This window comes from Ambystoma mexicanum, chromosome 6p, assembly GCF_040938575.1.
Source record: "Ambystoma mexicanum isolate Mex_15411 chromosome 6p, UKY_AmexF1_1, whole genome shotgun sequence".
NCBI classification, from domain to species: Eukaryota; Metazoa; Chordata; class Amphibia; order Caudata; family Ambystomatidae; genus Ambystoma; species Ambystoma mexicanum.
Genome location: NC_090935.1, coordinates 998863935 through 998889355, shown reverse-complemented (window position 1 = coordinate 998889355; position 25421 = coordinate 998863935). Strand labels below are relative to the sequence as shown.

Sequence of the window (25421 nt, the reverse complement as noted above, 5' to 3'; positions counted from 1 at the left end):
CGGCATTGTGCCAAAAGTAGAATTTCTTGATGTGAGGTTCTCCCTGTGGATCCTTGGGTTCTCTGTTCCGTACTTGGATGTGTTGCTGTAGTTCACAGTTGCAACTGCCTTCCTGTGTGGCTTTGCTCCAAGTGGGGTAGTTGTCGATGTGAAGTTATTTCTGTGGTTCATTTGTTGTCTTTCCTCTTTGGTTTTCCTTCTTTCCTTTTCTTTCGGCTTCCTTTAGTTGGGTCTTTGGTGTATATGTTATTGATCACAGAAGTGTTGGTCTTCGTGTGACGTTGAGTGGCTTTAAATGCTTTCAGTATTACTAACCTCTTGTTAGTGCCAAGGTGTCCTTTTGACTGCAATTGTTTTTAAGCCATAGGGATTCACTCTACTGTATGTCTTGTTATGTACAGTGGTGTTCTGCAATTCACCTCTGCCATTTTGGCTAATGCATAACCCTGCAAGGAAAGAGGAGTGGTTGGTTGTTAGTGGGATAGAGTCAAAGGCAGGTGCAATTCCTGAGGTGTTACGTGCAAGCTGGAAGTACCAGCGTACTGAGTGTCCATATGAGGCTTCATTGTAAGTGACTGGCATGCACAGGTGTTTAATCCAGAGGGGGACAAACCGCGATCAATCAATTTGAAATGCGCAGCTGCAACACCAAGTTAGCTGCTGACATAGATGGGTGTGATTAGACTAAAGGAGTGATGTTTGCAGAATATGGCTGCTGTGTGTGGGGATTGATTGTCCACACAGAGGACGAGCAACATTATGGTTGAGGTGAAGTATGTTGGTGTGCGACAAGTGAGTAGAATTGTAAAAAACCACAATGATAAACATCCTGAAGGGTTGGTGACTAAGTGCTAACAAGTTGGAGCGGAACCACTTTGTGAAGGTGTTATGGATGTTGTGAAGGGATATGTGAGGTAAACGCGTTGGATGAAAGATTTTTGGTAAATAGTCTTTTTAGTTAGATGCGCATTTTATGGTCATGTACTTGTTGATGGGGGTGCATTAAAATCGCTCCAAGATGCCCTCCCTTGTATGATTCCACTTTACTAAAGTCACAATTAAACAATGGAAGACTTAAGGGTGGCTTTGCTGCATGCTAAAATTGTAGGACATTTTAAGACCTAAGAGCTGGAACCAAAGTTGTGTCTAAGGGGATCTCCGAAGAATAAACTTTGTTCTGAAATTTTATTGTAGCCTGTATAGATTTTACAACATTGTACAGTGGTTTTTCTTAGCGAGTACTGTTGGGTAAGATTTTCACAGAACTGGTAAATCTTCCTGACCTTGGTCAACCCCAGAACGTTTTGCTTTACTAGTGGGATTTTTTTACCTTAATAATTCAGTGAGTGGGAACCTTTTTCCACACTCACAGAATCTTTAACTCTTTATTATGGGTGTAATTTTTTTGACTCTCCATATTGTCTTTTTAAAGTTATCCTCTTTAACATCTTATCGGCAATAAGTGCCTGTTGTTGCTGGGATGCCCTAGGGGCTCCCCTTTTAACTTTCTTTTGCGAACCTTACGAGAACTACAGTTCCCAAGGGTAGAAATGATCTTTGGATCCCTTTTACATTTTATTCTGTGAAGCCAGCACACCCCCCTTATGTGGAGTGCTGGGTAGATGCAATGTATCCCCTTTAACACTAAAACCGTAACAATTCTGTTACAGCGACGAGCATTTATTTGATTTATATTTTTTTTAATAACATTTTTTATTTATAATAACCAACACGTCACAATGATGTTACATATGCATCAATTCAACATTATAATATATTCCCTCCCCCACACTTCCCAACTCCCCTTCCACTCTGTTTATACATTTGTTAGTGTTATCCATTGAGTCCATAGTCTTGCCGTTTATTCAACCTGCATCCTCTGATGCAGCAACCTTCTCCGTGCCTGGGTTGAACAAAGTCATGGTCAAGGTAATCCACTGCTGTATGTCTATGCTCCTATCCAATTTCTGTTCACATAGTGCGTTCTCCCACACCCCAGTTTCAGCCGCCACCCATTTCTTCAAGTCCTCCCACCATCTGACAACACTCAGTCCATTAGCACCTTTCCACTTCATGGCTATACATCGTTTGGCCAGTATGTACATTCAATCTTTAAGTTTATTCAATGGTTCGTTCTTTGAGCTCCTCTTGTACATGCCCAGTATGCATGCCTCAGGGGCTTGTATATCCAAACTTGCACTGCTTTGGGCAGCTTTATGAGCCACCTGCTCCCAGAACCCCTGTATCACCCGGCATCCCCAGAACATGAGAGTCATCCCAGCCTCCACTTCCATGCATTTGGGGCATTCTTGTGTACTTGCGCCGCTAAATTTGGAAATTGCTGCAGGTGTAAGGTATGCTCTGTTTGTAATATAAAGTTGTATCAATTGCAATCTGGTGTTTCTGGAGACCTTTTTATGATCTATGGCACCCCATTCTTTATCTTCAAAACCTTTACCCAATCCAGCTTTGCACCACCCCTTACACTTTAGCTCATCTCTCGAGGTGCCTGCCTCCAAGTAATACTTTGTAAATTCTAGAGATTTCATGTCCACCCTCAGCAACACTGAGCAGGCTCCCAACGTCCTCACACTCTATCTCCTCATCGGTGATAAAGGACCACCTCCTAGTAACCACTCCCAGCCCGCCCCGTGCAACAGAAATTGCTCTGCGGGTATGCCTGAAATCTCCTGCAACTCAGCAAATGTCAGTAACCCGTTTTCGTTACGTAGGTCCCCCATTGTGACAATACCGCAAGGTTCCCATTTGGTCCACACCCTTGTATAGCCCCATGCCCTGCCCACCATAGTCGCTGCAATGGGGATCTGTGGAGAAATCGGATCTTCCCATCCCATGATCTTACAGGTTCTTTTGCAAATTTGGACACCCAACCTCACCAAATATGGGTGACCTTTCACTTCTTTTCCGGGGGTCCAAAGCACGTCTCTGAGGTACATATTATTGACGGCCGGTTGAAGGAGTATTGTTTCTGTCGTGATCTCATCTGCCGTCCATTGTAGCACATACTACAATTGACATGCCAGGAAGTATAATTCAAAGTTTGGTATTTTCAATCCCCCTCGTTCATAGTGCTATCCTGGGTCTCCCCTCTTGCTATAGGAACCGTCTACAGTTTCTCAAGGTCCCGAAAGAATTGCCTCTGGATATTGAACAGGATGTTGCTAAAGCAATGCATAAGCCTAGGTAGTGAATCATTTTTAGGAGTGCGGCTCTCCCTGCCATGGACAACGGCAGCATACCCCAAAACTCAATCGATTTCTCAAACCCTTCTCTAGCTCGTGTCATGTTTAGAGCGTGCTCTATCTTGGGGTCGTGGTATATATTCACCCCCAGGTGCACCATTGCAGGGGCAGAGCCGGCAAGTTCTTCTTTCCAACGGCCCCCCATCACGGGCAGAGGGAAGAGACGTGACTTGTTTTTATTTATTCGGATCCCTGTGAATGCACTAAACCCGTTAAGCACCTCCAATACATATGGCAGGATGGTCTCTGGGTCCCTTAGATATAATAGCATATCATCGGCGTACATAGACACAATATGTGATGCTCCATTTATTTCAATGCCAGCGTCGCTATATTCCTGTCTTAACTATGCAGCTATAGGTTCCGCATCAATGTATAGCATTGGGGTCAGGGGGCAACCTTGCCTCATGCCCTTGTACAACTACCACTTATCCGAATACACCTTCCCAGTTCGGACCTTAGCCATCGGTACGGTATATATTAGCTTGACCCACTTCATGTAGGTCGGCCCTATCCCCATTTTTACCATGGTGGCATACAACCAGTTCCAGCGCACTGAGTCAAAAGCCTTAGTGGCATCTAATGATGCCACCGCACACTGCACCTCTATTTCCTGTGAGCCGTAAATAACATGATGTAATCTGCACAGGTTCTCGAAGATATTCCTGCCTTGCACGTATCCCGTCTGATCTCGATTAAATCAACAGGGGAATCACCTTCCGGAGTCTGTTTGACAGTAGTGCCGTTAGGATCTTACTATCTTGGTTTAACATGGACAGCGGTCTGTACGATCTGCAGTCTGTGCTCTTAATTGGGTTTCAAAAGAGGGGATTATCACAGCCTCCCTCACGTCGTCCAGGAGGATCCCCACTTCATGAGCTTCATTAAACATCCTGGCGGGGAGCGGCACCAGGGCATCCTCATATGTTACAGTGACAAAGCTTACCTTCAATGGCTGGTGGCAGCGATACTTTGTATTAATTTGGTGCACCTTTACCGTGGGCTGTGTTCACAGCTGCAGTAAAGGCACCTAAGGATGCTCATTTTACCAAAATGGCCCATGTCTTCTATTTTGGCCATTTTAGTGTTTCTTGTCCTTTCTTGTTCCTTCCCCTGACATCCAGGGTGGGAAATTCCTTTGTGTGATTTTCATCTTTGGCGGGAGTCCCCAGGACACCCCGCCCAGGCTCCAGTCTGTCTGTGAGGGCAGGAAGCGAGGGAGGAGTCCAAAACTCCACAGCCCTTTGTCTTTCACCTTGCTTGAACGGGGATAAATCCCAGTCGGGTGGGGGGGGTTGGCTGTCCTGATTGGACAACCAGACTGCCCCTTCTTGTAAAATGCATTGAGAGAATGCAGAGGTTGTGCTGTAGTTCCTTATAAATACTGCGAACCTGGAAACTGAAGAGAAGTCCACCACTGGAACCGAAACCGAAGATGATAGAGAAGCGGCTGAAATGATTTCCAGTGACCGGCGAGTCTGCTGTGTAACCGGAGCCTTCTGTAGCCCTTCTTTCCAATCGACCTGGGGACTCTGACAACGACCGACCCAGAGCCTGGTGAGACCCACTAGACTCAAGAAGACCTGCATTTTGAGCCATCCCACGCGTTGCTGTGACCTTGCTTTGCTGCAATACCCCATTTCATGTAATGTTACTTATTTACCCCTAGATTTATCTGGGCCTACCTGTATTTAAATAAATCCATTATTTTTACATACATAGGGCCTGATCACGACTTTGGCGGTAACGCCGGCCGTATTACCGCTGTCGGTATTAGCCCTACCGCCGAACTTCCGGCGCTAATCGCGCCGGATCACGAGTTCGGCGGTAATGTAATTCCCCATTCCCCATTGAGCCCATTCGGGAATGCCCCATTCCCCATTGGGCTCAATCGGGAAAATTTGCGCTCTTACCGCCGGCGGATTTCCCGCTGGTGGTAATAGCGCACATTTTCGGCAGATTTCCCCCCAGCTAAGAGCTGGGGTGAAATCCGCCAAAGTCCTGATTTGGTGGACCCTTAAATCCAGCGGTAATAGCGCGACCGCCGGATTTAAGGGTTACCGCTAAAGTCGTGATGAGGCCCATAGTGTTTCAGTGTTTCTTTGGACCATTTTGTATTACAATTGCATTTGTACTGATTATACAGCCCTCTCTCCCTCCTAAAATAAGCCTGGCTACTCTGTCTATGCTACCATGTACTCAGGTGGTGCAGCCTTATACTAAGAGAAAAACTGTCCTAACAATTACCAATCGAAGAGTGGTCAAATGAAAATGCAGGCTTTAAAAATGCTTCATTTGAAGATGCTGACCAGTCTCGAAGAGTTTTCCCTCCTCTTTTACATGCCAAGACGAAGGCTTGTTTTTCGTTTGCATAAGTATTTTATTCAAATTTTTCAGCACACCTCATAGTCGGCTTGCAGCAGCCATGGGCCCACATTTATTAAAATCCTTAATCTTTTCTTGCCCTAAATGTATTACCTTATGAATACAATAATAATCAGAATGATTGCCCTTTAACTGCAAGCACAATTTAACCCAACTTTTTTTTTCCCCTTGTGTGAAGGAAAGGGGCTCCTACCACTTCCTTGACGAGCGTCGCTGTCACAAAGTAAGTCCAAAGAACTACCGCATTTGTTGTCGCCATTTTCTTTATTTGCTGCATTTTGTGTCCTAGTATCACAGTGGTCTGTGGTAGGCCCACTGAAATACAGAATGTTGCCATCACCTTCCAACTCTTGCCTTTATGTCTGGTTGTCCTTCTATCCCTAAAAGAAATAAAAGAAATAACTAAATTGTAACTTCTTTCAAAGTAACAAACTATTGCGCCAACCACCCACGACTGCCGATTAAGTGTATGTTTTGGACCAGCTGGACCTCTAATACCCATTAGCAGGTTTTATAGGGCATGAATGGGCTTCAGTTGAGAGCTGCTCCAAGGGCCCTGGGAAGAAAATATAATGGGTTGCAGGAGCACTTGTCAATTTCGGAAGCGAGGATCATCTTTCTGGGAATCTGAAACGTTGAAGACTGAGCGCGAGGGAGGGGAGGGGGTCCTTTTATTTAATTTTTTCCTGCAGTTCTCCCTTTTATAAATTTGCTGGAGCCTTTTCCAAGCAGCCAGTGTTGATCCTGCTTGTTGATGGAAAATTATTAATGTGGTTGGTTTTAGGTTTTGAAACCCAAACATATATAGATTGGCAGGCTTTCTGTTTAGTGGACATCTGCCTTGTATATTGTAACCTGGAATGACACTTGTATGACCTAACGCCTACTTATGTCTGACCCGTCGCATCCTAATTACTAGAATGGAGTAGCTTTCTGCAATATTATTTTTTAGATTACACCCAAATTTTGTGTGTGTGTATATATAAAATATATATTTTTGTTGTTTAGCCATATTTAATAAGTGTTGTTTTGTAACTTTTTCTTTTTAGAATAGTTGCCCAAGTTCTGGAAGACAATCATTTACCTGGTGCCATCTGTTCCCTTGCATGTGGTGGAGCAGATATTGGGTGAGTTGATGAGGTTGCTGCTAAATATTTGCATATTTTTATAATGGCATCTTGCGAAATGCTAGATCACTTTAATAATAAAGGGTGGAAACAAGATCTTGGTACACTTGGAATCCAGGCAATGCTATTTCCAACCATCACGTGACAACTAAAAATCTGTTTTACGAAGTTTATTGCAAAGGCATGAGACCAAGGGCTTTCATTTTGCCACACACATTATGAATCGACATATCTGCAGGTAGAAGTGTGAATTTTTTTAAATGAACATCCTGCATAACTGCCTAGGACTCTATGTATGCATTGGTAACCGGCGAGGGACAATCTTGATTTTTACAAGCAATCTGATTGGCCCTCGCAGGGTTGTTACCTGGCTGGGAAAGACTCACCTGAAGCTCTCCGTTCGGAGCGCCGAGTTTGTTTACTTTCTTCCCTGGGTGCCATGGAAGGGAGAAGGGACTACCTGTAGCCCTTTCTCACCAATCCTTGGCAGGCATTTTTTTTCATTTTTTTCAGGTATGACATGCTGGGGTACTGATAGCAATAGAACCCGAGAAGGGGGGTATTACTGGTCCGATAATGCTCCCAGGGCTCCGTTAAAGCCCTTGCTACGCTCTGACTGGTAACTATCGCCGTGGGGGCATTACCCAACTGGTAATGCCCCCCCCCCTTGGGTGGTTCTATTGCTTTATTAATGTCAGAAGCTGATGTGATTGTGACATCACAGATAAGGTCACTGCTGAAGTCCCGTGTTTGTGCAGCAATGTATTGTTGTGAGCACTAAGGAGTTCCACATCAATAAACTGCTGCTTGTCACTTTCTCTACCAGGGTGCATTGAACCTGTGATGCAAGTTTAAGTAAGGTTTTTGTAAAGAAATGTCAATCTGTTTAAGTATAAACCTTAACAAAGTTACTGACATAACCTTAATTGTTGTCTTTCCAATGAGTTTTCTAATTTTCATATGCTCTTGTCATTGAAGCGTCCCACTAGCAAAACATGTTCTGTAGGTTGAAATTGTTATTCAAAGTAAAAAGGTGTATTAACGAATCACGCAGGTGCATCTGTGCATACACGATTTGTTGCCGTTTCGCTGGACTAGACATTGGTAGTAAACTATAGAAATGGTACTGGGCAAAAATCAAATGCAGGGACCGGTCATTGGTTGGATTTGCTGGACCTTTTACAATCTGTGGTAAATCCATGTATGTGACAGATAACTTTTTTGGCATGTGAGGCAAAGTTCTGAAGGAGGCAGATGGGAGCAGACCAACTTTAATCATACTGTTGGACCTTTGTGCTAAATTTAATACGACACACACTGGGGTATTTGGGGAGTAGCTGTCCACATACAAGGGTTGAATAGTTGAACCCTTCCTCGTTCTGGGAGAGCAATGGGTCTTAAGGTTTTCTAGTTCTTCCACAAAAGAAGAGGTGATGGCTGGAAGGTTTAGCATTAATCTTAACCCCTGGCAGTGCTCTGGTCAACCCTTCAGACCATTGTTCTTCACCTGCCAAGCCTAGAGACCCAAGCTACTCCTCACCGATGATGCTCAATGAGGTCATAAAATGCCTGGGGATACTTGTAGTGTCGTGCAGAAGGGATGTGACCTAGCAGTTCAGGCTTGACTGCCTTTTTCAGAGTGGCACCAAGTCTGATTTGCATATGGTCTTTTTCCTTTCTGTAATGGCTTGGCAGGTGAAGAACAATGGTCTGGAGGGTTGCCTAGAGCAATGGCAGAGGTTGATATTCTAAACCTTCCAACCATCCCCTCTTTTGTTTTTTTCTTGTTCTTCAACCAGGACATAATCCTGCATAGTCCTGTAGAGGTTACCCTCATTGACCTTTTGTGCATTTATTGTACCATGTTAATTTAATTGATCAGGGCACATGGCCTGGGACAAGATTCATATGCTGAAACCACCCAGCTGCGTTTCTCCATAGGCCATCTAATATGTTTAGGAGTCAGAGGTTGGCCGCATCTTAAGTCTAACACAGGTTTACATTTACTGGGTCGACTTAAAGCTAGATGAAGCTAAATTGTATTTACACAAAGTAGAAAGGGTCTGTAATGAATCTGATGTCCTACTCCTTTCCTGGGAGAAACCTCTCCCCATGTGACCATGGGACAGCAGCCGCTGCCTGATCCTGACTCTGGAGGCTGCTATGAGGGAGGATCACATGGTGGGATTTGGAGTTGCCTCCCTCTACCCCCCTGAGGCGTGATACATCATCGGCTGAGACATGGTATCGCCCTTTCCCTTTCAGGGATACCCCTTCCATTTCCCATGCCTTAATAGCATATTGTCATGACTTCCTTAATCCGCTCATGGAAGCTGATGAAGATACCTTTCAAAGTCCTGTGCATAGGTTACCACGGACTGACTACCATTTCCATGCATGTGAAAGTACTGTGACAAGAAAGCTGAAAACGGCAATGAAGATCCATGAATGTGAAAAGCACAAGACAGCCTAGTTATGGACAATTGATAGTTGCCGGGATAAGCCACATCCAGCATGGCTGGGAAGGACGGTGCCTGGAGGAGTCCCGTGAAGCCGAGAACGCTGAGAGGGAAGGAAGGTGAAAACGAGAGGGTGATCCAGGGAGAAGGACCTCCTGTACACACTGCCCAAAGCAACCTCCCAATAAAACTCTGGCTTGTATTTGGCAGGGGAACGATATCCCAGAGCGAGACGCAAGCAGCAGAGACGGCCACCCCTGAGCACCTAAACGCAAGCAAGAGCCATACAAGCAGGAAAGACAGCTGCATCCGTGCGGAGATGGGTGGAGAACAGAGTGAGAAACGAGCAACGGAGATAGCCACTCTAGAGAACTCTGACATGTGTGGTGCGGCACAGACACCCACATCTGAGCACCCGGACGCAAGTGGAGGACAGAAGGAGAAGCAAGTGGCAGAGAAGCCGCCAACCGAAGAAGGCACCCAAACGCTGCCAACCAGGCAGGAGGAAGCACTTCTCCCCGGAGCACAGCACACCTGTTTTTCTGGTATGTGGGTAAAGAGACAGGTGCTGAATGTCCGGGAGGTCATGGTAAACACTCAGCGAACAAGAGTACCAAGTCGAGGGACTCTGGGGTAGAAAATAAACCAAATAAAGTGCAACCAGGATTAGCAAGGAGGGAAATGGGCAGATATTAGGTTTTGAACCCACCACCACCAAGTACTTTTGTGAATCAAGTAATCAGATGTGTAAAGCAAGTCCCATAAAAAAGCCCTTGCAGGAGAGTATACCAGGCAAAGCAAATTGGCAAGTGTGTAAAGTGAATCGCATGAGGAAGTCCTGCTAGAAGAAGACACTAGGCAAAGCCCAGACTGTGAGAAAATGTTACATTAAAGTGGAAAAGAAACCTGGCAGGGAAGTACACCAGGTATCCTGTGAAATTGAGAATAACCGTCAAATTGTTTAATATACAAGTTGTTTTTGCTGATCAGAGAATCCCAAGGAAGACTTGTACCCTTAGTTTAAAGTATCGTGAAGAGGAAATCTGGGCAAAGGAGCACCCCCTCGAACTGTGAACTTTACCCATTGGGAACTTTGGTGTTATGCCTTTTCCTTTTGAATTTGAACATTTTATGCACTTCCAAGGCCAAAGACTTGGAAGTGCTTTTCAGCTTAGAATTACTTCTATAATGTAAGGGCCAGAATAGTTTTTCAGACACAGGACATTTTTGCTTTGGACTTCTGGACAACAGACAGACCCTTCATTTTGGTTGAGCTAGGGAAACGCCTGCTAGAATAGGGACAGCAAGTTCTTTTCCAACCCCCTTTTATTTTGAATATAAGTTTATAGCCAAAATCTATGAGCTCTGTCTGCATCTCATTGCTGGCTCCTCACAGATCCCTATTGTGCTTTACAAAGTGCTCCCCATGAGCCACTACCTCTCCCTCTCAAGAAGATCTCCACTGATCCTCTTTTGATGTCACTCTCCCTAGGTAGTGCTTGTGTGCCGCAAATCTAGGAAAGGGGACACCAAGAGAAACATGCCCGATCCTTATCTTATTAGAGCCTTGAGCATCATACTGGTTACTTTCAATGTGTGACACATTTAAAAACTAGTATCTAAGGTGAATCCACAACTTTTATTATAACCCAACTCTGTGCAATCCTTTAAGAAAAAAAGGGAAACCACCCGTCTACATGTCTACAGATATCCAAGATGAGCCTTATGTATCCAAATGATATCCATGACAAGAAACCTCTTAGGCATTAGTAATATATTTGTCAGTGGTATAAAATAACTGATTCACTCCCCTTTAAAGTAGACTGGTTGCAGCTGTGTTGGGTAGCTGTGGCGCCTTCCTCAGGACTAGGAACTCTCTCTCAGTCGGGACTTCTGAGACTCGCATTGCCAAAAAACATGTGCTGGTATGTCTGTGGAATCTGTAAGGGACAGAAAACAAGAGAAGAAAATGCTTCTCTATACAGACCTAGAAGAGGAAATAAATATATATATTTCCCATTTCTCGCATATGGAGCAATAAAAACAATCAAAGCCAGACACCTATAACTCTCCCGCTGGTTATTCTCTAGCATCTTACTTTCACTTACTGCATTTTGTCAGAGGGGTTCGCAGAAGTCTGCAAGCATACAATTGCTGTTAATATTGATAGGCGGTACCACCATGGCTATTGCTACCCAATGATCTCAAAAACACACTTCAAAGTTCCGGTCTATTTTCTTAATTCGCCATCATACATGTTATTGGGCACCACGGGACTCCCATTATGTGCTCCCGTTACTAAGGCAACAGTCCACTTCCCAGTAATGTTATTTATAGTTACTCTGGTTGATCACTTCTGAAGGCACACTTTTCTAAAAATGCATGCTTGCTCGTCCTTGGCATGAATTGCCGAGTGCCAAAAAAAAATGCAAAAAAATACTCAAGTATCTTTTACAACAGCCTGCTAACACCTCAATTTTTCGTTCACTGACTCAGAAGATCACTTTTGCGAACTATTGTAATGGCAGTGTTTTATTTATAACAACACTTACCTGGAGACAGCTAATGTCAAGACTCTTCAGTGTCTACTGTTCTGTATTGTCAAACATTCAGCCCTTATGTTCAGTATTTCATTATATGCAGTTTAGGTTCCCAATTGTGTGATGACTCCTGTAGGATCAGCTGCTCACGGATACTGCTGAAGCAAGTTCTTGTAGGATGTAAATGTGAGCGCCGTCTTATCGATCACATTGCCAAGCCTGTGTGCATTATAATACCACTTTTATTTAAATCCTTGTCTGTTCCAACAATTAGAATATCTATTTTAAATTTTGTGAATGGTTTGTAAACAATTCAAGAATTCTCAACTAAGGGGAATGAAAACCATGCAACCCCATGCATCGGTATGCATTTTATTCGTCCATCTCACTTAAATAGTAAGCCTATATAAGTATATTTTTTTCACTTATTTCAAGGTTCACTGTAATCAGGACCTCAAATGAAACCCATAGCTAGTTTGTAATGTAGCCCAACTATTGCCCCATATAGTTATTTGTGCACAAAAGCAGGAAAATACTATATATTTGAATATTCATCCCTGTATACCCTAGGGTCCATGCTTGGCTAATGTTGGTTAATATACTGAATAGGTGCCAGAATGCAACACAGTATATGGTATTGGTGTTTTAATCAGGATTCCATTCCTGCCATTAAAATCGCATGGGAGCAAAATGCACTCTTACTCGCTTTATATTTCTTTTTAGAGGGCGTCTGTTGTATCAATATGTAGATGATGCGAACATCCCTCTTTTCTTACAGCAATAGAGGAGTCTGTTATTTTAACACAACTCCTTGTAGTTCCAGAGCGGTAAACCTAGATATATCAAAGTCGGGATTTCTTCTCCCTTCATTCAGAGTGTTGAGAGGTGCTGCCAAAGGATGTTCTCATTCAGACCTATCCGGTCTGTTTTTAACTGTAAGATTCAATCCTGTTCTTTTTGTAGCAATAGATTACTCAAATTGCCACCCCTCCATGGTGATTTAATCTGTTAAAGTATCATCCAGTTTCAATCTTGTGACTGTACTGAATGAAATGTTCCACCATAGGGGCAGTAGATTTCTTGTATGAATACAAGACTTATGTTCAGTGATCTGTTTTTTCACTGGTCCCCTGTGTCATGCCTATGTATCGCAGCCCTCATTTACGAATTGTAACTCAAACAATGTTTACTGGATCCACTGAGTTTTTCAGCCGATGGCCATGCTTGGACTCCACTTGGTTTGGTCACACACCGAGCAGGATCCTGGGTAATGTCCCTTTATGGGTGGTAATGACCACAATGTTGGTTGCTCATAGGTCCCTGTATCTTTTTTTTACAAAAGGTATGGACTAGGGTGTCCCGTAGGTTCAAGCTTTTCATGATTGTAAACTTGGGGGCCTCCAAACTCAATGATCCCACATTGAGGATTGGCCAGAGACGTTGTATCTCTTTGTTGATCTTGTAGCATAGTGGTGAGTAACTAAGGACTGCCATATCAGATTGTCCTGCCCAAGCCTTATGTGATATTGCTGTAGCGTAAGATCCCTTGGGATATTCCTTGTCCTTTTCAGAGCTTGTCTCCATAGATTCTTCAGATAGGATACAACCCCTGAGAGGATACATTGTTCTTGAGACCTTGGTCTAGTACATGGAGCAAGCTAGCAGAGGCCTTGCCATCCTGACTTGTGACTGTTACAGAATCAAAATTAGCTTCTCTTGGCCATTTCCAATACTCCTCTGCAAGTAACCTGTCAAGATCAACAGTTTGGGGGAAATGGGGGTTTGCAAACTGAGCAAAGGCAATGTACAGCTTTTTCACTCTTCCCCCTTCCATCTTTTAGCTCAGAAAGATGAGCTGCATTTCCACTTTCTACATGTAGCTGAGAATATGGATGAGAAAATCGTCTTGAATTTGATTTAAAAATGTTCAAAAAAGTAGTGCTTGTGCTCGTAAACTGCTCTATCAGCTGTTTGGACCTGCAATCAATAGAATGGTCCCTGATTGGTTTGAATGGATGGCTCGGCCCACTTTAACATGTGCCTACATTTTATGTTTTCAAAAAAAAAAAAATTAGAGTGGTGTACCTTTTTATTTGGCTATTAGGTATTTATTCAAATTGATTAGTCCTGATGCAAACCGACATGTTCCCATGTTTTGAACTGTTTTCCAACAACTAGAGCCACAAAAGAAGTGAACCGAACATTCGACCACCGGGATACTAATAGTTATTTTGAGAAACCGTGTGTTTGCTGTTTTTCAACTTGAAAACAAAACTAAAAACGAGGGCCGCCATGAATCTGGGAGAAGGGGGAAAACTCCTTTCTATGGCGACCATTGCCTCGAGATAGCTGCTCCAGGAACAGTGTTTCTGACACTGGCTTGGGACGAATGAGCGCAAGGTAAGTGGTGAGGGGACGGGTGAGGGATGTGGACATTGGGGTTGGGGCAGGGAAGGATAGGAAGGGTGTGCAATGTGGTAAACAGCTTTTAGGTCCCATGTAACCTTATACTCCTTTGTTGTGTCTCTGTAGTATGTATAAACATGTAATGTGTGTTAATGAGTTAAGCTTGTGAAGAGGTTCAAGTCCTGGCAGGGCCAACTAGGCCCTTCATTAGTCCAAGGGAGACTAAATGAATTGCATGAATGTGGGTAATACCACTTATTATTAAAGCCTTTAGAAGCTGGGAAACCAAACCAAGCGATTTATCAGGATGTTGGGAGGACGCTTGGGAGGTTTGAGTGAGGGTCAGGTCGTGGTGGGTGGGGACTTCATTTTGTGATGTGTCCCCTGATGCACAAAACACTGCCACCCACGTCTAATGACAATAGACTTTTACACGAATTAGCTAGGTTTCTAAGGGAATTGAGGTTTATTGAAACTTGGGAGGTTTTCTAAGCAGAAAGAACGAGTATACTCATTTCTCAGCGGTGCACAGGGGTGTTTCGAGAATCGATAAGTTGATGGTTTCTGCTATGCTGATCCCATGGTTGATTCTGTGGGTGTATGACTAGGATATCTGACTGATCACTCCCCAGTTCTGATACAGGTTGTGCTGCGGGGTATGTTGCAGAAAGAAAGGAAGCAATGGCGGCTGAGCGAGCTAGTGCTACGCGATATAGCAATTAGTGCAAACATATGGAGACCATTTGAAATTATTTTCAGGAGAATGATACAGAGGGGATGGACTAGAGGATGGTGTGGGACACCGCAAAGGTGGTAATAAGAACAGTTCACTGCGAAAACAACTGCATGCTTGAGGGCGTTAGACTCGGTAAGGCTGGTTTTAGAACAGGAAGTGGCGACAGCTAAGAAGGCTCATAAACACAAACACTTTGAGATCATTGAGGGGGCTTCAGAAAATCAGGTGGTGGGTAGGTCGAGCCAAATGTTGCTAAACAGTCATATTATATTAAAGAAAATAAGGCTAACTGCTTTCTGGTGGTGACATTTCACAGGCAAGGGGCTAGGAATTATATTGTGCAGCTAAGAAGATGGCCGAGTTATGGAGGCAGAGAAACTCGATATAATGGAATCCTATTACAGGCATTTGGTGAAAATCGAGAATTTGGCCCCACAAGCCAAAGTGCCTTTTTACGGAAAGCGGGCTTAACGCTGTTTACTGAGGAAGATGGGGGAAGCTTCAGAAGGTCAGATTACCTCGCAGCAAGTGGGAGAGCCATGGATTCCCTGCCATCCAGTAAGACACTGGGCCCCAGTGGGGTTTGGGAATGGCTTTTATAAGGCATTCAAGCCATGGCCAATAACACCTTTTTGACTAAGTTATTGAATTTGGTCAGGGGAAAAAAGAGGGGGGATTTCAAGGGACCTCGGTATCTCATCCACAACATTCATATGTAAACCGAATAAGCACCCTGCAGATTGTGGGAGTTACCGCCCCATATACCTTCTAAATAATGATGCTAAAATATATTCAAAAATATTAGCCAGACGAACAATGGGGATACTACCCAAAATTATTCATGCTGACGAAGCGGGATTTATGATGGGTCAACATACTCTGGTTAATATCGGGAGGGCAGTAAATGTCATTGATTGGGGCAAGAGAACGGCGCAGAGGTTTTCAATTGCAACCTTAGATGCCACACAGGCATTTGATTGCATGGATTGGGCTGTTTTAGGAAGACCTTAGAGGCTTTCTGTTGTGGAACAAGCTTTATTCAGGTGGTTATGGCAAATTTCCAAATCCAATCCATGAAATTAGTAGTGAACGATCTCAGCTGAAAGCCGCCCATTATCAGAGGTGGTACACAGCAAAGTTGTCCCTTTCTCCCCGTTGAATTTGCTATGGTCATGGAACCTCTGGCCAACATGGTAAGACGCGATACCGGAATAATGGGTGTGTCGGGTGCTGTGTACTTGCACAAAATAGCTTTATATGCAGATGTGTTGCCATTTCTGCACGACCCCTCCCGATCGCTGCCAAGGTTAATGTTGGTATTGGAAGAATTTGCGGGGGTACCAGGATTTAGTATTAATTACACTAAATCTAAGGCACTTAATATATCTGAGAATCCAGCCGAGATAAAGAGGTGGTGTAGGGACTTTCCACTCATGTGGGTAGAGAAAGACATGGAATATTTAGGGGTAAATCTGACAGCCAATTATAGAAGTCTATATAAGTCCAATATAGCCCCTTTATGGATGAGATTAATGGATGATCTGCAGAGATGGCCCAAACCGGATTTGACATGGTTTGTTGTATTGCAGCGTTTAAAAGAACACTGCTGCCTAGGCTTTTATACGTGATGCGTTCTCTCCCGGTTAATGATTTGGAAGCTACAGAAGGAGATTTTCTCTTGTATGGAAAAAAAACAAAGAAACCCAGGGTTCCCAGACGAGTTCTCATGCGGTCCACGTTGTTGGTAGGCTTGGGACTCCCTGACATTGAGGGATGCGTTGTAGTGGTGCAGATAGCTCCTATATCGTAATGGGCTGCGGAGCATAGTATGTGTTAGGTACCCGTCGGGAACTCTAAAAACCACTATGACTACAGGTATAGGCAACCCAACCTTTGGTATAAGCTTGTACTACACAGTTTTGGAAGCGTGTTGAGCAGCCAGGTGTATCTCAAGACGGGAAATGTGAGCAGTAGTGGAGTTGCACAAAGATTCACAGTTAAAGGTATTCAAATAAACTCTTACACTCAAGGTGTCTTGCATAAACCATTATTAATGTATTTATCAGTGAGTTATTAAGCCTTCTTTAGAAGGGAGCAATATAATGGTAACGCACAAATACACTTCAATACTGTACACTCTGAGTTTCTGAATTAGACAAGACCCTTTTGAGATGGCCCACAGACCCAACCTACACCCACAGGTGACTTCAGTAACAAGGGTGCGGGGGACATTAATATCTTACGGTTGGCATTCAGAACACTCTTAAAAGTTGGTAAAAGGCAAAGGTTATTAGAACACAAGAGATCACCAATATTCTTAAGCAGGGCAAATACTTTAAGATCCTCTTAGTCATACAATTCAATAGGCTAAGACAAGGTCAATGGGCAAAAGTCTTTGTATTGGATGCAGCACTTCAGGTAAGTAAATGAAGTCTTTGCACAAGTTCTTAGGAGTCTTTGATAAAAAGAAGAATCAAATGTAGGGCCACAAACCGATTAGACTTGTGAGTTGCAGACGTTACAAGTTCTTCCACGTTAAGAGGTAAGTTCTCTTAGACTTGTTTTACAGTACCTTGGCAATGAAGAAAAGATGCAGCTGATGACTTCTGTTCCTGTGCAGGTCTCCCTTTTCCTGAGCCTCAGTCGTGGGGACAAGAGGGAGGATGTTGGGGGACTCCTGCAATGCACTGGGACTGGCAAAAACTGGCAACCGGTAACTTCACTTTCAGTGGCCGTTTTGCGTTTCAGCTCCTTGCAACCACCGCAAATGGCAACAACGCGGTTCCTGGCTGTTGAGGTGGGCTTTCCTTGCTTCTGGGGTCCTGCACTCTGTTGACGGGGCTCAGGCTTGATCAGTCCTGCGACTTGGGTGTCCTGAGAATCTTCCAAAAGCTCTAGGCCAGCTTAAAAGCAATGCACACAATCTGGTGTTCCTCTTCCTGGCTTTAAGGTTTCCAGCAGCAACTCTGTGGAAATTCAACCAGCTCCGAAATGGATGTCTTACTTTGGAGTTGATTGGTCCCACCTACTCAAAGGGAGAAGTCGTCCTTGCAGTGGCTTCTCTGTCGATGTGAACTTGGCAAGTTGGCACTGCAGCAGGGCTTCACCGGGCAAACCAACGGTCCAGGAGTTGCAGTAGGCGTCCTCTTCAAACTCTTCTTCGGTTCCTTCGTCCAGTGGTCGACTCTGCCTTCCAAGCCAAAAGACTTCCTTGCCGGACAGTCAGCCAGACAATCACCACAGAGTGCATTTGGATCTCCTAGGAGACTAAGCACAGGGAGTTTCGGGCACCTCCCTCACTGCCTACCCCAGACACTCTGGAGCCAGAGACGGGTTTCACTCCAAAACCCCACCAATGGCAAAATGAACAAAGCGACCAAACCTGGTTTGGCGCCCAGTGAAATTATCTGGAAGGACCTTTCCACAAAGACATGGTGTAAAAAGACCGGGGGATATTTTATCAAAGATGGCTCTGTGCCATTTTGAAAAAGATGGCTCCCGCGGTTGTTTACCGGAGTCGCAAACTATCGCGGTAAATGCAAACCACGGTAGTTCAAAACAAAACAACTGCCACCAGCCATTCAGTGAGGAAAAGGTAACATGAAACATGTTACTTAAGAAGCTAGACAAAGGGGATAGTAAGTAACCCATCCAGCACTCTATTGCAAGATGGTGTGTGCTGGGTCTAGAATGTTACAATGCTAAGTAAAGTCAATTTCACTTTACTGCTCTGGGAAACAGTAGTTTATCCCAGAGAAGGTATTTAAACCTTGGGAAATCTGGAAGACTTCCCTGTGTCACTGCACTGAAGGTGCTTTATGACATAATTGTAAAAGATGATGCCTATGTTTGTTAGACTCCATAACCAAAAGAAACAGTGTAGAAAATCACATTAAAATACATGAGAGTGGGGAAAAAGGGTCACACACCCTCCAGGTTAAAAAAAATCAAGTACTCAAAATCCAGCAAAGTTACTGGGGGTCTCTAAGGTGGCGGGATTTGGCACATTTCTGAGAATTCGCCCCAACAGTATAAAAGGTTGGTGCAAACTGGAACAGGGAGCTACACTTATAGGTATGCAGTGATAAAATCGTGGCAAAAATGACGTCTATACAAAAAATCGCGGCAAAAATGCTGTGGTTTGACCCGTTAAAGGTGTACCCCATTACACCATTTAAGGGGAGCGTTGGTGTACCCAGTGCCCCTTAAATGGTAGAATAGGTCTGGGGGTTGCGGGGGTGTCCCCTGCATCCTTTACATGGATTGCGGCAGCAAAACCACAGCCTTTTTGCAGCAATATTTTGTGTCCACTGCCATTTTTACTGTGATTTTATCCCATGGAACCCACTTATACCTTTGGGATCCCTTCCCTTTCTAGGGAATTCTATGCGGGTAGTATGGGGCGCCCTCTTGGAAGCTATTAAATGCTCCCTCCGATACTGGGATCAAGCACTGAGATAGAAGGGTTTAACTCCAGGACTAGGTCCCTTTACGCCGGTGAGACCTATCTCAGACTTTTCACCTGGCTGTTTGAGCAGCTTTTGGGAGGACTGGAGCGGATATCCTGCATTGATATTGGCAGATTTTCTATAAGGAATATTTCCCCTTTTGTTTGAAGACATTAAAGGGAAATTCCAGGTGGGTGAAAGGGAACGATTTCCTTATATACAGATTAGGCATTGGATCTCTGTGATGGATCCTGTGGCGTCATCCCTAATCCACAGCCTAAAGCCTTCTTCCATGTGGCCTGGGGAAGGCAGTCGCTACCTGATCCTAACCCTGGGGGTGGTAACGTGAGGGAGGATCACATGGGAGGAGACGGCTGTCAAGGGGAAGAGGTGACTCAGTTAGGAGCAACACAGTATTAATCCTCTTCTGAGGATGAAAGCCCCATAATACACAAATACCTATTGGCATTCTGTCAGTGTATAATTCCCGCTCTTAGAACTACCCAAAACACGGACTATGAAAAGTCTGCTAAACGACATAAAACTGGTACATTAGGGGTTCAGGAAGTAAATGTGACAACCTCGAATTGTTATGGTTCTGCCTTCTATAGAGGTTATAAACCTAAGTGTAAATCACCAACTCTTTTTACAACTCATGAAGTTGACAATTCTCAGTTCACAAATGTGTTTAAGAAAACTAAAGGTAAAAAGACCAAAGACGACATGGAATTTCAGAACTCAAAATGCCTGTGGTATTGGGGCGAGGAAGAGGGACTCAGAGTTGATGAAGTTAAAAGGTACTATGAAGCTTAATGAGCAGCCTAGTTGTGGTATGGAACACGGTTTATAGTGATAATTTTGAATACCGAAATGTCGAAAGTCATAAATTCGGGGAAAAAAAATCGGATTTTCTTTTCACTGCATTTTTTTTTATTCAAAAAGAGGGGGTGCCCCCGAACCCCCCTTTTTTAACCCTTTTTCTTACTTGCAAAACCCCAAAAAAATATATAAATAAAGAATGATATTTTTTTTTTCAACATTGTCTTTCAAATTTTTTTTTTTCGAAATTGACTGACCACCATGGAGCACATGAGCAGGACATTTAAAGGCCAGAATGAGCTTTGGAGGCAGAGAAAGCACCAGCTGAGGCCGACGCGGGAGAAGTCGCGTGGCCTTGCAGAGCTAGCACAGCTGGATGCTGCTTTGGGGAAAGCTACGTCATGAGGGAGATGCTCCCAGCATGCCATGACCCGCCCGGGTAAAGAAGCAGAGCCAGAGGTCTCACTGAGCTATCATAGCTCACCAGGACTGTGCAGGCCGCGACAGTCAGATCGGAGCTGGCAGCCATGTAGACGGACCTGAACAGATCCACTGCAGCACCTGCAAGTCCAAAGGAGACACAGAGGAAGACCAGTGAGTTGGCCTGAGACATCAGGTGATCCCGCGACGCTCTGAAAAAGACTCTTAAGTGAACATAATGATTTTGAATACTGAGTGTATGAAATGGGGCAAACGGGGGGCAACTTCCCTGATAAGGGATACTGTGAGAAACCTGAAAGTGTCACACCTGCTAGTCCCCGGGGATCTGCCATCCAGGTGGCCAGGACACTGCCATCGCTATTGGATCCAGTTTCTGGGAGTGGACCAGTGCGGAAGGATCTGGTTGGGGGGGTCTTTGGGGAGCGGAAGTGGGACACTGAAGGGTGAGACGTGGTATACCCTTCCATATGACACTCATCCTTCCCAGTAGGATACTTAAAAGCTCTAGCCCCCACACCCTTTTTCCAACACAAACACTTTCTCACAGCGTGAACGACAATGGACGAATACCTGAGCTGTTTGCCTGACCCTTGTGTTGGGACATGTCGGGTAGAGTCGGGCAATTGCCGACAACTACACACACTTGACTGCCCTTTCCCTTCCCCATTGGGATAAAAGGTGGAGCACACCAGCACACTCCAAGCACGGCTGAACGCAGGAGGAAGCAGCCATTCCAGGACGGCAGTTCAAACGGAGGAGAAAGGCAGCAGGACCTGAAAGGACATCAGAGGGAGTTGACCTTGCCCTTTTCAACCCAAATCTGTGAAGCCTCAGATGAAAGAATTATGAGACCGGGAGAATCGCAGCTGGCAAATGGTGACGGATGTCAGCGGTACATGGAACCCTCCTGCACTGATAGCCAGGGCGGGGAGACGGGGTTGCCGTCGTGGTACCATCCTTGACTCCAGCAGCGAAAGAACCACCAACGAGTTCAGCACAGCCGGTGAGTCGGAAAAACCTGATAGTCGACCGGACTGTGTTGGGCTCAAGTTTGCAGTGGCTACATTAAGACGATTATTAGACTAGGTCTTTCTGAACAAACTTGCTACCAGAGATGGTGATCTGGTGCCACGTGGGCGCCCAGTCGAAGGTCTCTTGCTGGTACCCCTCTCCTGAACAAAGAGACTGTGTTGAACATTGTGAGTAAAAGAAACTACAAGTACCAAGAGGCCATAGGGAAAGCCGGTATAAGGTGGTCATACAAGGGTCAAGCCAAAGCCCCTGTGCAATCGAAAGTCCTTGACATATTGTAGAAGTTTTGATCATGTGAAATGGGCGTTTGAGGCCGGCTGAGGGGAACACTGTGTGAACTGTGATATTGAAAAATCTTCACTTGCTGTAGCCTAGCAGTGACGCAGCGAGATGAGATCGCCCTTTGGAAGACTCTTAAGATTGGCAAGTGCATTGGAAGGTCTGAGCCCAGACGAGGAGGACCTCACTAAATCAAGGGGGTTGCTTAAAGAGATATTAAGGGTTGGGAATATTACAAATAAGGAGATTGAGATTGAAAAGCGATAGTAAATCCAACTGAGGGATGTCGAGCGTAAAATTGCGAAAAAGCTAAGGGAACAACATTGTGATGACAAGTATGGACCCGACTGAGGGATGTCCACAGTGTCTGGTTGGTCTGAGCCTGACTAAGGGATGCCGACGACTGAGAGAAGGATAAGAGCCTGGATGAGGGGGATTCAAAAGGGTAATCACCCGACACAGGGCCGGATTCACAGACGTGTTTTATAATAGGACAACTCTCTATGAATCAGACCCTTAAAGATACCAGAAGGAACTTTTGTTTTGTTGTTTTGGTACATGAGGCCCTCTAAGAGACTTTGCATGATAAGAGACTTTGCACGGTAGGCCCTGTTATTGAGAAAAGGAATTGTAAGCTTGTGCTGGAGAAGCCCAGGAGTGTGCTGTGCTCGAGAGTCCCGCTTGTCCCATGCTAAAAACATGGGGAAGTGAGACCCCGGCAATTACATCCTGACTTATTTTGTGAACACTTCTTTCTTTTCTTGTGAACAATATCCCACACTCTTTTGTAGCATAGCGGTAAGGATTGGCAGTAGGTTTTTGAATAAAGGCCCTTTTTATTTGATGGTCGTAGACTGCTCCATCTTAGATTTAGGTTTAGATTAGGCGTTTATCTCACCCGTTTTACAGTTTAATAAATACCCTTGAACTGTGATCCCTTGTGTCTGTTTTACTTTGATGCCATGCCTTCCCTACAGTGCCAATTGAGGGAATAATTGTAACCCGCATTGCCAGACGCCAAGAAGCCACAGGAGAAAGATACAAAGGCAGACACAGTGCAACTTCTCCGACGAGGGATAACAATTGAGGAATAATTGTAACCTGCATTGCCGGCAGCCAAGAGGTTGCATGAGAGTGATACAAAGGCTGCAGGAGCACATCTCTTTATATGAGATGCCAATGGGGAGAAGCTTGTAACCTGCATTGCCAACAGCCAAGAAGGCTATGGAACAGTAATACAGAGACAACAAGAGCACAACTACCCTTTTATTGAATACCAATCTGGAGAGAGCTATAACCTATATTGTCAAGAGGCTTTAAAGATAAAGCAGTTAATTGTCCAAACCTGCTCACATGAGATGATAGTGAGGAGAATCTTTGGACAAGCATTACTACAACACAATTGTAGTTGTAGGAGTGTTTATCCTTTGTGAAGGCATCATAAAGCAAGACACAGACGACCGATTCAATGTTCTAAATCAAATATTTGTATTTTCTTAAATGTCAGGATTATCGAAGGCCTAACCTGCCCAATGCTAAGGTGGCTAAATTCAACTTAAGTCGGTGTACTTGTCCGCCAACTAAAGCTAAACAATGTGTAGGGATGTCTGCAACAAAGGAAATCTTGTTCCAACTGAAGTTCTGAGCTTCTTCCCGCTTTTGGCTTACTTTCCAGCACCTCTTTCCCAAGTTCAAAACAGTTTTAAAAGGGTCTCAGGTTTCCCTTCCACAAGATGTCTGCTCTTCCAGCTTGTAAACGTATAATCAGTTCAAGTCTTAGTTCTCAAAACCTGTTCCAGGTGAACTTTATAATTCTTCAGGCCCTTCAATGGTTCCAACAGATTGCTCTTTCTCATTCAATTCAGCAATTCTATTCACAAGTGTAGATTCTTTATCTTTACTTTCCGTGGCTATTTCCAAGGAGAGTATCCTTGGTCTAGGCACAGTTGTTAGACCACATGGTCCACCCATTACAGACCAAGCAACTGATAACCCTTGGCACTCTGTTAGCTTTCAGTATTCTTTAGGTTTTCTTGTTAACATGGGGTTCTCTCTCACTGCACCTGGTTTGGTTCACATTCACTTTTGGTTTTCCTTGGCACACTCTTGGCTTTGCCACAATGTGTTTTTCCACACAACTCGTTCCGTGGTGCTCACCGTCTTCCACCACCTTGGTTTCACGGTATTCATAAGTGTACATCACTTGCTTTTCACTTTATTCATAAAGAGTCATCCTTTTCCTTTAAGTGATCATCACTTCCTTTTTCTCGTGGTTCAAAAACATTTACTTCATAAATGTTTGTTACTTATATTTCACACTTGTTTCCACTTCATTTGTAGACTCATTAGAACTTTCCTTAAATTCGGTATTCAGTAATCCTTGCTTCACATTTAAGTTCATTTAATTGTAATTCACAGCTTGCTCGATATCCAAAACCTGTCCCTTTTGGGTTCCATATTAATTGCTTCATGTTTTCAGTTAATTCGGCATTGCCATAGGCCCAGCTGGAGCCCCAGGAGCGCCCTGGTATGAGTGTTCCCTCTTTCACTCACCGGTACTCGGCTGCTCCTCCGGGTGCCCTCTCTTTTCTTTCTTCCGGCGTCCTTTGGCTCCATGTACACTTCTCGGAAGCCCGATGAGCAGCACTTGCCATTCTATGAACCTTGTTGCGTGTTGCTGGTAGCTCCGCTCTTCACTCGTGGATGCTACCAGTAGCCTGCAGTACTTGGTAGTCTTGCGTGCCCCTCAACTTTGGTTGTGGGCACAAGACAAAGGAGACTTCAGCGGTCTCAATCCTCTCACGGGCCATTCGTGCCCCGGCGTCATGGTCTCTCCTCTGCAGTCCCTCTGGCATCCTGTCCCCTCCAGGCAGGGCAGGACCCTCCTCAGCAGCTCCCTCCTGGGCAGGATTTTTCCCCTCCCAGGCTGGTCTCTCCCACATCAGTTTCTTCCTGCTTGCTGGCGGCTCCACCTTTTATGCACCTATGAGCTGGTAACAGGTTGCAGGTGCAAGTCCTTGATTTCCGTTACATTAAGATGGTGGGCAGATGTTTAGGAGGCCACCCTAGTTTAGTGGAACAGGGGAACCTTCTGGACAAGCCAGACCAATCACAGTAGCTTGGCAGGCGGTCAAGACTAAGTCTCAGGAGGGGTGAGAGGGATCGGAAGCCCACAATGAGCACACACAGTAAACCTCCACAGAATATGCTTGGACAAGCGTATATCAAAAATTCATATACATTTTATTATAGGCCTTAATAATTAAACACAAATATTTACCACACATGCCTTTCATGATTTAACATATATACAGTTATGTTTCGCCTAATGCGGTAAATCGGAAAACACAGCCACAACCTGTAACAGAAGGGTAGGTTTACACAAATATTGCATTAGGCAGTTCCCAACTTGAGCAGTGCAGCCCTACGAAGTGGGGAGCCTTGTACTCAAAAGTACAGCAGTGTGTTGAAAATGTGTGGTCGTGC

General features: G+C 44.5%; 1 protein-coding gene across 1 annotated transcript in view; it reads left to right on the top strand.

Moving 5' to 3' along the window:
* The window catches only part of ALDH7A1 (aldehyde dehydrogenase 7 family member A1), a 441053-nt gene that overhangs the window by 202008 nt on the left and 213624 nt on the right, over window positions 1-25421 (top strand). The window contains exons 7-8 of the mRNA XM_069625599.1: window positions 5827-5871; window positions 6698-6775. Of these exons, the coding sequence (XP_069481700.1) occupies window positions 5827-5871; window positions 6698-6775 (123 nt within the window). The remainder of the gene's footprint in view (window positions 1-5826; window positions 5872-6697; window positions 6776-25421) is intronic.